Source organism: Dermochelys coriacea, chromosome 17 (assembly GCF_009764565.3).
Source record: "Dermochelys coriacea isolate rDerCor1 chromosome 17, rDerCor1.pri.v4, whole genome shotgun sequence".
Classification (NCBI taxonomy): Eukaryota; Metazoa; Chordata; order Testudines; family Dermochelyidae; genus Dermochelys; species Dermochelys coriacea.
The window spans coordinates 10,636,986-10,653,321 of NC_050084.1; the positions used below are offsets into that span (position 1 = coordinate 10,636,986).

The 16,336-nt window shown below is 43.6% G+C and overlaps 1 protein-coding gene across 4 annotated transcripts in view; it reads left to right on the top strand.

The window, feature by feature from the left end:
- Window positions 1–16,336, top strand: part of RAP1GAP2 (RAP1 GTPase activating protein 2) — a 294,016-nt gene that overhangs the window by 103,494 nt on the left and 174,186 nt on the right. The window contains exon 1 of one of the 4 annotated variants that reach the window (XM_038375288.2): window positions 1,118–1,583. The exons of the other annotated variants lie outside the window; for them this stretch is intronic. Within the exon in view, the coding sequence (XP_038231216.1) occupies window positions 1,567–1,583 (17 nt within the window). The 5' untranslated portion in view covers window positions 1,118–1,566. Of the gene's footprint in view, window positions 1–1,117; window positions 1,584–16,336 lie in introns of those variants that run through there. 4 annotated transcript variants of the gene reach the window in all.

A 16,336-nucleotide genomic window follows, 5' to 3' on the forward strand; every position in this document is an offset into this window, starting at 1 on the left:
TTACAGGCTCCACAGATAAAGTTATTGTAGTATTTGCTTTGTGAGTCTTCAGCTCTGTGGTACCACAGTACTGCATTTTTTTTGTTGCCTTTTGATTGTCCACGGGAAATGATTATGTAAATTGCATTAGTAGAATGAGAACTTGAGTGAAGAGGGAAATAGACAGATGTGGGTGAGCTATACTGAGTATGGGAAATCAAGCCACTTGAGCTGGACTCACCAACCTGGGACTCGGAAATCAAATCAGCACATACAATTGTGTATTGTGTACATATATTTAACTACAGTGGTGGCCTAAACCCGAGGCTGCAGGCAAAGAGCACGCAGGGCAGGTTGGGGGTTTTGGTACAAAGGTGGCAAAACATCCCACACCCTCCAGCCTCCATTTGCTTCCTGTCCCAATTCTGAGGCTGCTATGTGCACAAAGGTAAGTTAGCAGCTTGCGGGCTGCTCTAGGGTACATCAGCTGCCTATGGGGATTGCTGCAGCATAGGAGCACCTCAGCCATACTGTCTTTCCTTCAGTTGTCTCCCCAACATTGGCAGCAGGGAGCAGGTTGATGTAGGAGCCGGTACATCAGCTTTATGTACGATGGAGTTAGGCTGCTGTATTCAGTTACCTCAGCTCCATGGCCAGCATGGTGTAAAACCACCACTGTGCTCTTGGTCGTCATTGGGTATTGTACCCAGGAACTCCAGAGCCAAAGCTTGAGCCTCCCTGTCCTGAGCGAAAGGTCTAATGAGGCCAAGATTAAAAAAAAAAAAAATTAGTGATTTTGTGTCCCTCAGTGTTGGGGTCCCTATTTTGAGATGCCTTTAAAGTGGCCACATTTTCAGAAAGAGCTGAATCCCCACTCTCTGAAAGTTGGGCCCTTAAGGTGTTGGGCACCCATATCACTAGTGCCTTTTGAAAGCCTGTCTCTTGCCTGATGGCTGTCTCTAGGCTCATACCCTCTGAGGATCAGGCTCAGAGAAGGATCAGTAACAGAGGGTGTAGCTGCACCCTATGATCTGGCCTGAGACCTGTAGGTAAAAATGAGGCAATTCAGACTAGATCATAGTGTGAACCCATGATCTGTAGAGCTAACTGTAGTAGTGGGGCATTGTTAAAAAACTGCACCAAATGAGGAGCCTGCAGGCAGCACAAATCTTGTCTAGCCCTGGTCTGTTATCCTGAGAGATGGTTTGTTATTGTTTGAATTAATAGACTCAGACACACAGGTGGCTCCAGAGCTTAAAAGCATTTTTTGTCTCCCTTTTTTTTCTTCTTCTTCCAAATTTGGTTTTCATTAGTTACCATGGTAACCGCGAACATGTCTGGTGAGGGATTTGAACCTAGAGAAAATGAGGAGACATTACAAAGTGGGAGCGCTGGAGAAGAAAAGGCAGATTCATGCTGCTGGCGTCTTCGTTAGCAATTTAGTTGGCCTAATTTTATTAAAGTAGGCTTACCTTGAGATGCAATTAGCGAATGACACTGCATGAAGTCAAAGCATCGTCTGGCTGCTGCCTCCTGGTAGCACCCTAGCCACGGATAACCTGTCGTGTTCCCCCTTCAGCCATCAGAATGCACAGGAAGCTCTGGTGAGTTGTTCTTTTTTAGTGTATTCTATTGCCGTGGCCTGCTGTGACACTCTCTAGAAAGCTTTAGAACTCGGAGAATTGCTGAGTACACGTTTCCACCACGCCCTTTGTTTTCTGAAGGAGGATTCACAGAGGCTTAATGATCGCATTGTACAGTTTGCTGTAGACGTCACAGTTCTTCATGACCCTGGGATGAGGCCCTTGGGATACTGGGGAAGGGGAGGACTCCTGTATCTGTGTTGCAAGGGGATACTTGCAAAGACTCTGATGGCTTGTTACCTTCCAGATCCAGGGGGAAAAGATCTTTTAAGGGTCACTATGAGGACGGTGATGTTTGTGGGAGAGAAAAAGGCAGCTCGTGATCCTTCTTTGTAAATAGGATTCGAAAAATACTTTGCACCACACCAAAGTAAATTTTTCCATTTGATCTAAGGGCTTGTCTACACTTGAAAGTTTAATTTGGATTCAAGTAGGGTGTGAATTTAAAGCGCAGTAGTTATTCCTGACTGACTCCCTGCCTGGGCACTCGTATTCCGGAATAACTCCCTATATAGACAAGCCCTAAAATTAGAGAAATCGCAGACTTAGTCTCTGCTGTGCAGTTCATCTCCTTTCACTGCTAGGTGGGCAGATCAAAAGCATCCCAAGTCACTAGGAACCTAAAGATGATGCCATCCACTGACTGCTTTGTGGACTTTGTGAAACAAGTTTGGGAGATCTCAGTAGAGAAGTGTCCACATCACAAAAATGATTACCAAAGTTGACACCAGTTTTCTCCTGTAATAAGACAAGGACTGAATGAATGAGTTATGGAGACTGTAAAACCAAGAATAGAATGGAGTGATTGTACACAAAATTAGTTTCCTTTAAAATTGCTAGGTGAACACGGAGGCTGCATTCTCTTATGAGAAATATTTTAGCACACCAATATTTAATCTGCAATGCATCCGATGAAGTGAGCTGTAGCTCACGAAAGCTTATGCTCTAATAAATTTGTTAGTCTCTAAGGTGCCACAAGTACTCCTTTTCTTTTTGCGAATATAGACTAACACGGCTGCTACTCTGAAAAATGCAACTCTGTCTCTGCAAACGTCTCGGTGCACAGGATGGCTCAGAAAAGTTTTTACCTTTTATGCTTCACGTTCTGATCAATGCAAGAGGTCAGACCTATTCATCTCATAGGCGTATTGCAAAGCCCATCATTCTCCCTCTCCTAACCTAGTTGAGGTGGGAGAGGGGTGGCCTGAAGTATATATATGTTTGGGCAGTCCTTTTTTTTTTTTATATAGTGACTTTAAATTTAGGGGATGGGTTGCATGGGGCGCTCTGGTTGCATCTTAAAAATTCAAATCAATAAAACAAATTAGGGACGTACACAGAACTGTACTGCTGGTAATTTAGAGAGGTTCAAAATTCAGATCAAATTTTAAACTTAAAATTCGGGGTGCATGGATCTGGGATTTTGGTACAGACCCATCTCTATTGTGCTCCTTGTTGTTTTGTTTTTCACCATTTTTTTTTTGTTGAGGCACTCCATTAGTTCTCAGAGAGTAATTGTTTCTGCTCGGGTGCAGTTGCAGCGAGTGATATGAAATGTGGCAAGTCATCTGCTACAGTAATATGCAGAGGTGTGTATGGTTTGTATTGTTTTGCTTTTATGATTCTAATGTTTTTCCTTAGTAATTTGAACGCAGTGTCTAGGTCCCAGTTTCTAGATCCAAATTGATTCCAGGCGTGGACCCCTCTCCCCTCAATAAGGAGTTTTACTCTGTCCCTGGGCTTGAGTATGGATATATAGTTTAGTCAGGGGGTTAATTAACTACTTGCCTGTTGATTCTATATCAAGGGAGAATAACCAGAATGGAGAGTTTGCTCTTAGCCACAAGTGGGGTCTAAAGAGAAATCACAGATATAAAATATAACCCCCAACGAAAGCCAATTTCTGTTTTTCCTAGAAAACCATGGAGAACCTCTTGTAAAATAGTAGTGTGGCAGGGAAGAGCCCTGTATGTCAAATTACCAAGAGCGTTAATGTGTGTACAAGTGAAAATTCAGATGAAATATGTGTGTGAATGTCTGCTGATAATGGGATAAAGAGTGCTGAAGATGGAAGTAGAGAAATATTGAGTGATTTGCTTAACCTTTATAAAGTGAAATGTGCCCAGTCTCAGGGCTTTTTAATATTTGACGGGGAAGAGCAGAGCTAATGGCAGAAATGGGAATGATGTAACTTAACCACTGGTGGTTGCAATTTTTCTGCACTCATTTCTATTTTCTTGGGGGCAAGTTGGTTTTGGAGCAAGGTCTGTAGAATGGAGTGTCTTTACGCAAATTCTGCTGATTTTATTACCACCTCTCCGAGTGGGTAATTACATGCAAATGTGCCAGGCTCTGCAGTGCTGGCACGAACATGTGTTTTGCTTGTTGACTTACCTGTGGGGTGGGTGGCTGTGTGTGTGTGTGTGTGTGTGTGTGTGTGCGTGCGCGCACTAAACATGGGTCCAAACCTAAACACCCTGGAACTTCGGAGAATTGTGGAATCCAGGCTGGAGGCAGATCTGAACACTGTAGCTGATCTATACTGGGCTAAACCAAAACCGTGGGTTAAAACCACTCCAAACTTTGGGGAAGTTCAGGTCTGGATCTTGATCTCCAGTTTGCAGTCTGGGCCCATGTCTAGCATGTAAATATTTTGCTGGTGCAGTACTCTGTGACTCTTGCAAATGTAGTGCCATGTATTCTTCTTGAATCCAACAGGCTGAGAGAGACGAGAGATGAATGATCTCTAGCGAATTATGCATTATGGGTGACATTCACCTCTGTGGGGAGGGCCAGGGAAAGGTCTAAGCACCCCTTGCAAAAGAATTTGGTAAAAGGCGATCCATTCTGTAGCTTCCACAACAGCCTGTTGACACTCCTCCTCCAAAATATAGTAATGAGCACAGCAAGAGTGTGAAACACACAGGCTGGGCTAAAGTACACAACATAAAGAACGTAAGAATGGCCCTAATGGGTCAGACCAAAGGTCCATCTAGCCCAGTATCTGTCTTCCAACAGTGGCCAGTGCCAGGTGCCCCAGAAGGAATGAACAGAACGGGTAATCATCAAGTGATCCGTCCCCTGTCGCTCATTTCCAGCTTCTGGCAAACAGAGGCTAGGGACACCATCTCTGCCCATCCTGGCTAATAGCCATTGATGGACCTGTCTTCCATGAATTTATCTAGTTCTTTTTTGAACCCTGTTATGATCTTGACCTTCAGAACATCCTCTGGCAAGGAGTTCCACAGGTTGACTGTGTGTTGTGTGAAGAAATGCTTTCTTTTATTTGTTTTAAACCTGCTGCCTATTAATTTCATTTGGTGACCCCTAGTTCTTGTGTTATGAGAAGTAGTAAACAACACTTCCTTATCTACTTTCTCCACACCAGTCATGATTTTATAGACCACAATCATGTCTCCCCTTAGCTGTCTCTTTTCCAAACAGAAAAGTCCCAGTCTTATTAATCTCTCCTCATACGGAAACCGTTCCATACTCCAAATAATTTTTGTTGCCCTTTTCTGAACATTTTCCAATTCTAATATATCTTTTTTGAGACGGGGCAACCACATCTGCACACAGCATGCAAGATATGGGCCTACCATGGATTCATATACAGGCAGTATGATATTTTCTGTCTTATTTTCTATCCCAGCATTCTGTTGGCTTTTTTGACTGCTGCTGCACATCGAGTGGATGATTTCAGAGAACTATCCACAATGACTCCAAGATCTTTCTTGAGTAGTAACTTAAGTGGTGCACATGCTCTCTACATGGGGTAAAATTTCACCCTGTAACCTTAGGGCATTTATTACTGAAGCCTTTAAAAGAAAATACTGAGAGAGTTAGATTTATTAAGTTGATGGAGAATCAGAATTCATCCTTATTCAAACAGAAGGCTGGAAATTAGACATAGATGAACCATAAAACTCTTGCAAAACATCAGTCTCTCCAACAGAGAGATGACAAGCAGACTTCATTTGTTTTTTCTCTTGTTTGGTTTCTGGCTGTGGAATCAGTTGAGTGAAATTTTTAGAAGAAATACTCCCCTCCCCTCACACTCTATTATTAAATTAATTATTAAAGCCATGGCTTAGGAGTGAGGGAAAATAGCTGCTCACGCGGTGTGCGTGTGTGAGAGAGAGCGAGAGAGCTAGGATCTAGCCCCATACGTTGCTACATAAGTAGTGTTTCTTCATAGGATGGATAATTGCATAAGGCACGGGGGAGCCAAATGGACAGCTCTGTATTTCTGCAAACAAAGAGAAAAGATAGGGCCTGTCTAAACCAATGTTTACGTATTTGTTAAGTTTGAGATGGGTCCAAGCCAAATGCTCCGAGTTGGTGGAAGGCCCTTATCTCAGTGATGGGACCATGGATTGAAAACACCCTGAGGCTTTGGGTAAAGATAGGATTCATAGATGCATTCTGAGCCTTGCAGCTGCCCAAATCTCTCAAGCGATGATCACCATATTGGCCAGCCCATCAGGAATTGAGCCGTAGGCCTCCAGGCATGAATCACTACATCTTGAGGTAAAGAGCAAGGCTCTCTGGCTGAGAACTGTAACAGACCCATCTCCTCTGTCTACTGAATATAACATCCACTAACAAACTTCAGAAAACATGGCTCCAAACAGATATGAACAGCTTGAGCACACCTCTGTTAAACATTATCTTTTACTTAGGACTAGGGCTGGGCAATAAACGTTGGCTTGGGTATGAGTCTCTGCAAACAATTTCATTGTTTCCTTCTCCATCTCTTGAGCTTGAGCTTCTCCATCTCTTGAGCTCCATTTCAGCTCCCCTGAGTTTTCTTTTCGAATTTCTGTTTCCAAAGAACCTAAAAGTTTAAAGCAAAACTAAGTCAGACCCTTTGAGTGTCAGCTGTGTTTTGCATCATGCCTCAGGACCAGGGCCTAAGATGGATGAAGCGATGAGCTTTTACACCAGCTGAGGATGTGTCCCCAAAGATTTTTCATGGTCTTAATGCACAGCCAGAAATGAATCAGCCTGATGTTCTCTTCAAACTCCGCCTGAGTTTGTTCACAGGATTTGAAGTCTTTATTTAAACCTCAGCTGTTCTGCATATGTAACAGATTCCAACACCAGGCAAGTTTCTTGTGGTTTGGGGTTTTATCATGAGTTTTGCATCCTATTATAAGAGAATCACACACACATACACTATGAACACATTCTTAGACAAACCTGTACAGCAAGGCCCATAATACAGCTCACCCTGAATAGGCGCTATCGTATCTTGAGACAATTTTAAAGCATTCCTATTATTTCCAGTACATTTTAATTTGATCTATATATAAAGACCCGCCTCTACCAGGTATTCAATTTCTGCTATTCCTTTGGGTAGTCTCTTAAAATAAATCTTTTCTCTTCTCTTTATAAAGAGATTAATAATAGATTTTCCTGTATAATAAAGCAGGATGTTTTATTTAACATTGACTTTAGGTCCTAATCCTCAGCGGATGTAAGCAGGCAGCTCTCTACTGGAGTCAATGGAGATGTGCTAATTTACACCTGCTGTGGATCTTGCCCCAAATATATCAATATCTTGGTGTTTATGGCTCAGGAACGAGGGCTGAGAGCAGGGAGGATTTGAAGAGTAAATCTGAGTTACAGATTGCATTACAAGAGCAATAACTTACATCTTGCGATCACAGTAGAAGGATAAACCTTGTCTACCCACTGGATGGGCCATCTAATGGTGAAAATTCAAGTCCTGTGAGTATTAAATACAGCAACACTAATAAATCTGCCTCATATCTGACTTCTGTGATTATGGGTCCATGGTTTATAAATTGATTTCTTTGTGGGGAAACAGGCAAAAAGCCCGAATTTGTTGCATTTTGTTTTTTGCCCAGGGAATCTAGCACACAGCCTCATTGGTAATGACAGGCTGCATCTGCATGGCAAGGGAGGTAATGTCTGCATTCAGGGTGGGGGATGGACAGGACTATTGGTGTTGACTGCTGGACACATGCTAAATGCAGGAAGTGAAACCGACCTGAAAAATGACAAACAAGCAACATTTTGTGCTTTCAGTTTGAGTCTCCAACTGCTTTCACATCAGCTGTGTCTCAACCACAGTGACCAAGGACTCCACCCTGCTCGAGTAAAAAGTACCTCATGAAACCAGGACAATATTACAACAAACATTTCCTGATTTGCTTCTTAATGTGCAAACTGTGGTGGAAACATGCAGCATATGTGGTGTATTTCTGACGCTCTGGCTAATTGGCCAGGGGATATGTGTTTTTGAAGATTTGAAGGGTGAAGTCTCAAAATGTGACTTTAACACTGAACTTTTTGACAGGCATAGAAGAGCTTAATCACCATATTTTACATGGTGATATACATGTAGTGCAGTCTGTAGTGGGCTGGAGTGAGAGATGCTGCTCTCTCTTGTCAGGCCCACAGAAAGGATGAAGAACTGCTGCTAATTCCAAGTAAAGGAGCAAATGCAAATACTGAATATTGTTGGAGCAGTCCGGTGCAAGCTGCAGGCGTGGTTCAAGTTATTGCGACTGTTCTGAGCTGTAGCTCACGAAAGCTTATGTTCAAATAAATTTGTTAGTCTCTAAGGTGCCACAAGTCCTCCTTTTCTTTTTGCGAATACAGACTAACACGGCTGCTACTCTGAAACTTTGTAAAGGGGTGAAGCAGCAGTGGTTATAGGAATTGCTAGCTACTGCAGTGTTCTTGATAAAGCAGGGAATCCCTGATCACTTTTATTTGACTGTTATGTGGATAAACTGGATTTAGCATCTTTTCTGAGAAAGAGCTCCTAAATTCTCTCTCCCTCTCCAGCTTATTTCCTTTTAGGTACCCGTAGTGTCCACAAGATGGTGCTGTTCTACAGTTACTTTTTAGACGCCACCAAAAAAATAAAATCAAACCAAATCACCAGCATGGTGTGAGACATCTACAGATAACTAACATCACCTCTGCACCAAAATATCCTTTTACAGGGGCGCGTTGGGGTAGATTTTCTGCAGTAACATGTATCTAAACTGGGGGCGCAAATGCCAATGGTGTGCACACACGCCGGTCACCTCTGTGCGGCCACAGCCAGTCTCCGATATTTTGTATGGGGACCATTGTGTCAATGCTCTACTCACCAACCTATCATATAATCATTCCGCAAACTAATTTTCTCTGTGCTTTGATCTGAGATGCCACTAAGCTTTGCCCATACCATGGTGGTTTCCATAGTAACCAACATATTGTGTTTCAGCCGGGAGCTAGTGAATGGAGACTATAAAAAGGACAAAACAGGGACAGGCGGCATAAACAAAATGTACTATCGTAGGTGGGGTGGTGAAGGGTTATATTGCCAGCTGCTTGGAAAATCCTGCATAACTCACTTGTTGCCGTACCACTAATAAGTACTGTAACCACTCCACAATGGCAGCATCCCACATCTTCGCCTGTTTCACCAAGGGATGGGCTTGGCCTATATATACTGATCTGGTTCTCAAGGCTTCCCATTCTCTGTGTTCTGAAGGAGATCCCCTACCCTTCAGGGTGTATTTCATTGAATAAGGGTGAGTCCCTCCCTGCAAGTTAAATAGAATTTGAAAGACTCTGGGATGGCATGCAAATGCACACAGAAACAGCCATATCTATATTAATGGCAGTTAGTTTAGGGGGTTCTTGCTTTTCCCTCAAAATCTTCTAGAATCCACCACCAAAATAATTGTTTGAAAGGCAATGCAAATGTAAATTGCCTCAAAATGTCAGACCCATATTATGAATCCCTCTCCCGGCAGGTTGTTATGGTTTCTAAGGATTTATTTTTGCCATGTACAATTGATAAGTTAACTACGGATTGTAATAGGGCCCTTGTGACTCTGTTGGATTGATTTATATTTCTGAATGAGTTGATGCACTCAGATGGAAATAAAACTCACTGCCCAAACATGGGTATAAAGAACGTAAAATCATGCTGCCTAATGTAAAAGCAAATACATTGTAAAGGGAAGAAATACTGTAGGTCAGAAAAGCCGGTATGTAAGAATATTTTATACCACTAGATGGTGCTAGACCTGCTTTTGCTGGACGTACCAGGAGTGCTGGGTGCAAGAGTCAGAGATTCCAAGGCCAGAAGGGCCCATTGGGATCATCTAGTCTGAGCTGCCTAACTAGGATGGCCAGGTGTCCGGTTTTCGACCGGATGGGGCAGCTTGCAGAGCCGCCTGGCCCTGCCTCTGCATAGGAACCAGAGGGGGAACATGCCGCTGCTTCCAGGAGCTGCTTTAGGTAAGCGCTGCCCAGAGCCTGCATCTCTTCCCCCTCCCACACCCTAACCCCCTGCCCCAGCCCTGATTCCGCTCCCACCTTCCAAATTCTCAATCCCAGCGTGGAGCACCCTCCTGCAACCCAAACCAAGAGCCTGCACCTCCAGCCGGTCTTGAAATAGATATACTGCTGACCAGTCAGTTATCCCAAGGAGTGGTGTCTGTCAAAATGCAATGTAGTCAGTCTCAGTGATAACATAAAGAACACATATTTCATCCTCCCTCTGCAACGACTTATCAAGGTTCTGTTATGGTCTCTGTCATCACAGTTTGTGAGCTCCTCGCAAAAGATGAGTGAAATCCTGGCTCTGTTGGTTTGTCCTCCCCCATCTCTGTGAAATAGGGAAGTATTATCATCTCAGTGTTACAGATGGGAGACTGAGGTACAGAGGAAACAAATGACTTGCATGCAAAGGAAGTCTGTGCCGGGAGTTAGGGTTGGTCAAAAATTTCTCATTAAAATTGCTTTTTGAAGAAAACTTGGTTTTCAACTGAACAAAACTCTGCAGAAACTGTCTGCTTTCTGTAGAAAATTTCAACTTTTTGTTAAAAAATTGAAAACTTGGAAACTGAATTTTCATTTTTTGTCCAAAAACCTTTTGGTTTTTCATCAAAATTGAAATGTCCTGCGGGAAAAGAACCCATTTCTTAACCAGCTGTCCCAGAACTGCACCACAAGACTATGCCTTTTTCTCTTATGCTTCTGACTTTTATTATAGACAATTTGGATCCAAATGAGCATATCGTGATAGGCCACAGCATATGATTAAGGGGGACATAGTATCCGAGAGATTTTTTTGGCAGAGCTAGTGACCTGAATAAAAAGTAGTGGTTGGGTCTTGAGGGGGGGAAAATTACTATTTTATTTACAAAGAACTTTTAAACTTCCCAGAATCCTTAAATTCACTTTGAATCTCGGAGGAGAATTAATTGGACATCCAGCTGAGACAGAGATGATGCATATTAAATAATTTCCATCTGTTTTGCATGCTTTTCTCACCCTTAAGCTAAATTTCTCCATGTCTGATGTTTCTTTCATCAATGATATTTCTATTGATGTGCGTGTGGTTCATTTAATTACAGCAAAATCCTCTGAGCTTTACATATTACAACTCTCCTGGTCCCGCTGACTATAATCTCATCTATAATTCCAGAACATTTTGCAGACAACTGAAACCACCTCTAATTTGGTGTCATCAATGAGCCACATTTTTCTCTGCAGTTGTTTGGATTGATTTTCCATGTATCTCATGCGGCTATTGCTTTTGCAAAGGCAACTATAACTGAGAAGGCAGAAGACTACATTTTAAAATTATGCCCCAGTTTCCTAAAACGAAGGAGCCACTACCCTGTAAAGAACGGAGATAACACAGAACCAGTGTGTTACCTCTATTACCCCATTTTAGCTGACATCTAAATCTAAGGGGGTATTGATTACCTGTAGTCATTAAAGATCCCATAGTATGTTTCATTGCAGTAGGATTGCCAACCATTGTGACTTGGACAAATTTTAGCTCAGATAATTGCTTTCTGACCACTTGACTTCCAAATACCTTTGGTATTCTTTACTGCCTGTCTTGAACAGCTGCTGTTTTACCCCAGAGGTGGCTGCCTTTCTGTGGTAGGTATAGTGATATATACAAGTGTGCGTGTGTATTCTTTCATTAGGTAAAGCCATCCCTATACTGCAAAGTCAATAGGGAATTCACTATTCGCAGTTATTCCTTTTTCCTCCAGTGGGAACTATAGCTTGTAGCTTCTGAGAATCAAAGTGATACCAATGTGTTTTACTGCCCTACTCTTACAAGCATCTATAAAGTTTCCCAGAGATAGAATACCTGGGCCTAATCATAATTTTGAAAGATAAATGTGTGCATAAAAGCTTCCAGGTAATTGATGCCTCTGGGGATTCAAACTGGCTCCCAGTAGCTGGAAACTGAATGAGCAGGACCTCAGCAGCAATTTCGAAGTGTGACATTTTAAATGAACTTTTTTTGTAATAACATAGTCGTAATGAGAGGATGGGGTTAGATTTTTAGATTACATTCCCAATAGTCTCACTGGAGTCTTTCTGCTTTCCTTCCCCGGTATCCCGGGCTGGATGGACACCTAGGCTATGTTTTGTCACCTATTAGGCATCTGAACGTACTGTATCTCATTAGAGCTCACCTCTTCTTGTTCCACAATTACTTTCACATCCCTTCATTGAGTTCTAAGGGACTCACATTTCTCGTATTAGCCCATATTTTATAATGTTTTTTGTCTTTGAGGTAGACTTTGATTCGTTACTTTTCTGCCAGACCATGCACAAAGACTCTGCAGCTCATTACAGTAACGTGGTCCAGTCATTGACAAAACCAGATGTTTGGGAGTGGAATAAGTCAAAACCCGTCACGATGAATTAGGAAGTTGGACTAAGTCGTCAACTGATGTAAAGTGACCTCTCTGCACTTGAAGACAATTGAGCTAGATTGCTTTACACCACCTGAGGATCTGGCCCATTGTATTGTGAACATCGTGTACGTCCCTACTTGTAACTTATGGTCTGTTCTTTCACCACTGATGGCTGCTCACCTCCTTCCCATACTGTGCTGCCCAGTGCAGAAGTCTGGGAGCTGACCGTGTCAGTGAAGACCGAGGCAAAAAAAGCATTGGGTACTTCAGCTTTTTCCACATCATCTGTCATTGGTTGCATTCCCCATTCAGTAAGGGTCCCACACTTTCCCTGACCTTCTTGTTACTAACATACCTGTAGAAACCCTTCTTGTTACCCTTCACATCCCTTGCTACCTGCAACTCCAATTGTGGTTTAGCCTTCCTGATTACACCCCTGCATGCTCGAGCAATATTTTTATACTCCTCCCTAGTCATCTGTCCAAGTTTCCACTGCTTATAAGCTTCCTTTTTGTGTTTAAGCTCACCGAAGATTTTTCTGTTAAGCCATGACCTGCCATATTTGCTGCTATTTCTGCACATCGGGATAGTTTGTTCCTGTGCCCTCAATAAATCTTCTTTAAAAATGGCCAGCTCTCCTGGACTCCTTTCCCCCTCATATTAGCCTCCCAGGAATCCTGCCCATCAGTTTCCTGAGGGAGTCAAAGTCTGCTTTTCTGAAGTCCAGGGTCCTTATTCTGCTGCTCTCCTTTCTTCCTTTTGTCAGGATCCTGAACTCGACCATCTCATGGTCACTGCTGCCCAGGTTGCCACCCACTTCTACTTCCCCTACCAATTCTTCCCTGTTTGTGAGCAGCAGGTCAAGAGGAGCACGGCCCCTAGTTGGTTCCTCCAGCACTTGGACCAGGAAGTTGTCCCCAACACTCTCCAAAAACTTTTTGGATTGTCTGTGCACTGCTGTATTGCTCTCCCAGTAGATGTCAGGGTGATTGAAGTTCCCCTCATGAGAACCAGGGCCTGTGATCTGGAAACTTCTGTTAGTTGTCCGAAGAAAGCCTCGTCTACCTCAATCAATACTGCAGCAAAGAGTAAAGCAGCCCTGTGACGCTGGAAGTACCTTTATTCAGATGCTATTTAAAATGAAGAGTAGATGCACTGGAGAGCTGGTATCCTGCTGGCTACATTCTGACTTAGGCCTGGTCTATACTTAAAAGTTTTTTGCAGCCTAGCTGCATCCAGTAAGAATCTGAAAAAAATCACTCCTCTCCCCCAACAGAGCTATGCTGGCACAAGCCCTAGGGTAGATGCAGTTTTACCAACTACAGTGTCCTTTGGCTGGTCTAGTTGATTTTGTATGGGAAACTGGTAAAAGCTGTACTGGCGAAAGGACTCGTTTCTTGGTATAAGCTGAGTCTCCACTAGGAGGAGGATTTGTCATATAGCTATAGGGTAGGCAAGGCCATAGTCGGTGAACTGCTGCCTCCCTCAATCCCCTGCTACATTATTAGTTGGATGAGAGATTTTTCTCTCTCTGCACTGATCTGTTGTGCACTTTGTATAGGCAGCATTTCAGTGATGGCTGTCATGACGCCTAGTTTGATGCTTTGGGATTTTTTGGTAAAAGATTTTATATCTATCAGGGATCGGCAACCTTTAGCCCATGGCCTGCCAGGGAAAGTCGCTGGCGGGCTGGGCTGGTTTGTTTACCTGCAGCATCTGCAGATTTGGCTGATCACGGCTCCCACTGGCCGCAGTTCACCATCCCAGGCCAATGGGGGCTGTGGGAAGCGGCATGGGCCGAGGGATGTGCTGGCCGCCCTTCTCGCAGCCCCCATTGGCCTGGGACGGTGAATTGCAGCCAGTGGGAGCTGCGATCGGCCAAATCTGCAGATGCTGCAGGTAAACAAACTGACCCGGCCCACCAGGGGCTTTTCCTGGCAGGCCGCGTGTCAAAGGTTGCCGATCCCTGATAGATACACACATACAAACACACCTCTTGCCTTATTCAAGCTCAAATATTTTTAAAATACTAAGTTCACTTCTCATTATTAGTGCCGTTAACTTTAACAGCTAAAATCATCGTAAACGCTGGACACGGACTCGTTAGTTTCACCTTGGTTCCCCCCCCCCAATTCACTTTGACTTTCCGCTTCTCATGCACTAGCACTAGCACGGGATGTTGTTTTAGTGTTGCAGGCACTGCAGGGAAACACTCTCATCTGAACAAATGAGACAACAAACAAATGGAATTAAAAAAAAAATCATCCTCTTCGAAACCTTTGTATCGATTTAGCTTTTGTAAAATCTGCACTGCAGGCCCTGTCCCGTCAGCGTAGTTCCATGGACATCAGTGGAACAATTTTGATTTGCCCTCACTGAGAATCTGACCCTTGATCCTAAAGTTGATCTGACAGTGTCTTCTGATCCAAAGGTTTACAAAGCTCACCATAAACAAAGCCTTATACTAACTCTTCCCTGTAACAGTGACTTCCAGTTGCATGCCACATAGTGCAGCAGAGCATTTCACAGGGTGGCTTGTCTCGTTGTGTGGAGTGGCTGCTTATGGTGCCCAAGAGTGATGTGATGGGTACGTATATGGCTAGCTTATCCAGCCAGTGGACTGGGTGCGCTGTTGTTTGCTTAAGCGTGTTCTCATTTATGGCCACCAGTGGGCAGACAAAGCATTTGGCTTTTTTTAATACGCAGTTCTGTAGTGACTCAGTGAAATCAGCAGCAGTCTATTCAGACTCTCTGTGAAGTCCAGATCAAATCTCTCCCTTTGATAAAATTTTCTAACCGTCAGTGCTGCAGACTCCACCTGGAGCTGAACATTTGTGTGATGCTTTCTGGGGGCTCAATTAATCTCTCCGGTGAAGTGAACAGTGCTACGCTGGGAGGTGAATTTCTCTCTGTGACTCTCATGTGGCATTAGAATGTATTAAAGATACAAAGCAGCCTGAATATGAGGGCCTGCTGCACAGCCCATCTGTTGGGGCTGGCATTTGGGGAGGGCTCAGATGATGGAGTGGAGTTTGATTTTGGGGGCAGGGAGTAGGCATTGGTTGGGAACGAAGTGGGGCACGTTTCAGTTCGGAGGGCTGGCTCCTTGTCTGAGGAGCAAACTTGTTGAGTTGGCACTGCTGCCTGTGCCTTTGTTGGGTGGCACGGAAAAGCCCCAGTCCTACAATGGGATCTGCAAGGAAGGACCCTCTTCAGAGCCCATTGACGTCACCGGGGCCTCACATATTCTCATTGGCCCACCTGTAGCATCGGGGCTTTCATTGTTTATAGAGGGCACCTTGAACCGGAGATAGGCCTTTTCTTTTTTTTAGAGGCTGGAACCAAACCAAATCAAATCAATAAAAAAAAAAAATCAAACCATAACACCACCAATAGGGAAGCGATGTGCTTCCCTTAGCCAAGTCTTGTCCATTGTATCCCTTTCTCTTCCTCCTCACCAGTCTTGTCCATTTATAGTGTAGAAGGACAGGAGCTGTCAATTACTCTCTGTGTGTGCAGTGCCTAGCACATTATCATAATGAATGTGATTTTTAATAAGCCTGTCCCTTTATTATCATAGAATCATAGAATATCAGGGTTGGAAGGGACCCCAGAAGGTCATCTAGTCCAACCCCCTGCTCAAAGCAGGACCAAGTCCCAGTTAAATCATCCCAGCCAGGGCTTTGTCAAGCCTGACCTTAAAAACCTCTAAGGAAGGAGATTCTACCACCTCCCTAGGTAACGCATTCCAGTGTTTCACCACCCTCTTAGTGAAAAAGTTTTTCCTAATATCCAATCTAAACCTCCCCCATTGCAACTTGAGACCATTACTCCTCGTTCTGTCATCTGCTACCATTGAGAACAGTCTAGAGCCATCCTCTTTGAAACCCCCTTTCAGGTAGTTGAAAGCAGCTATCAAATCCCCCCTCATTCTTCTCTTCTGCAGACTAAACAATCCCAGCTCCCTCAGCCTCTCCTCATAAGTCATGTGCTCTAGACCCCTAATCATTT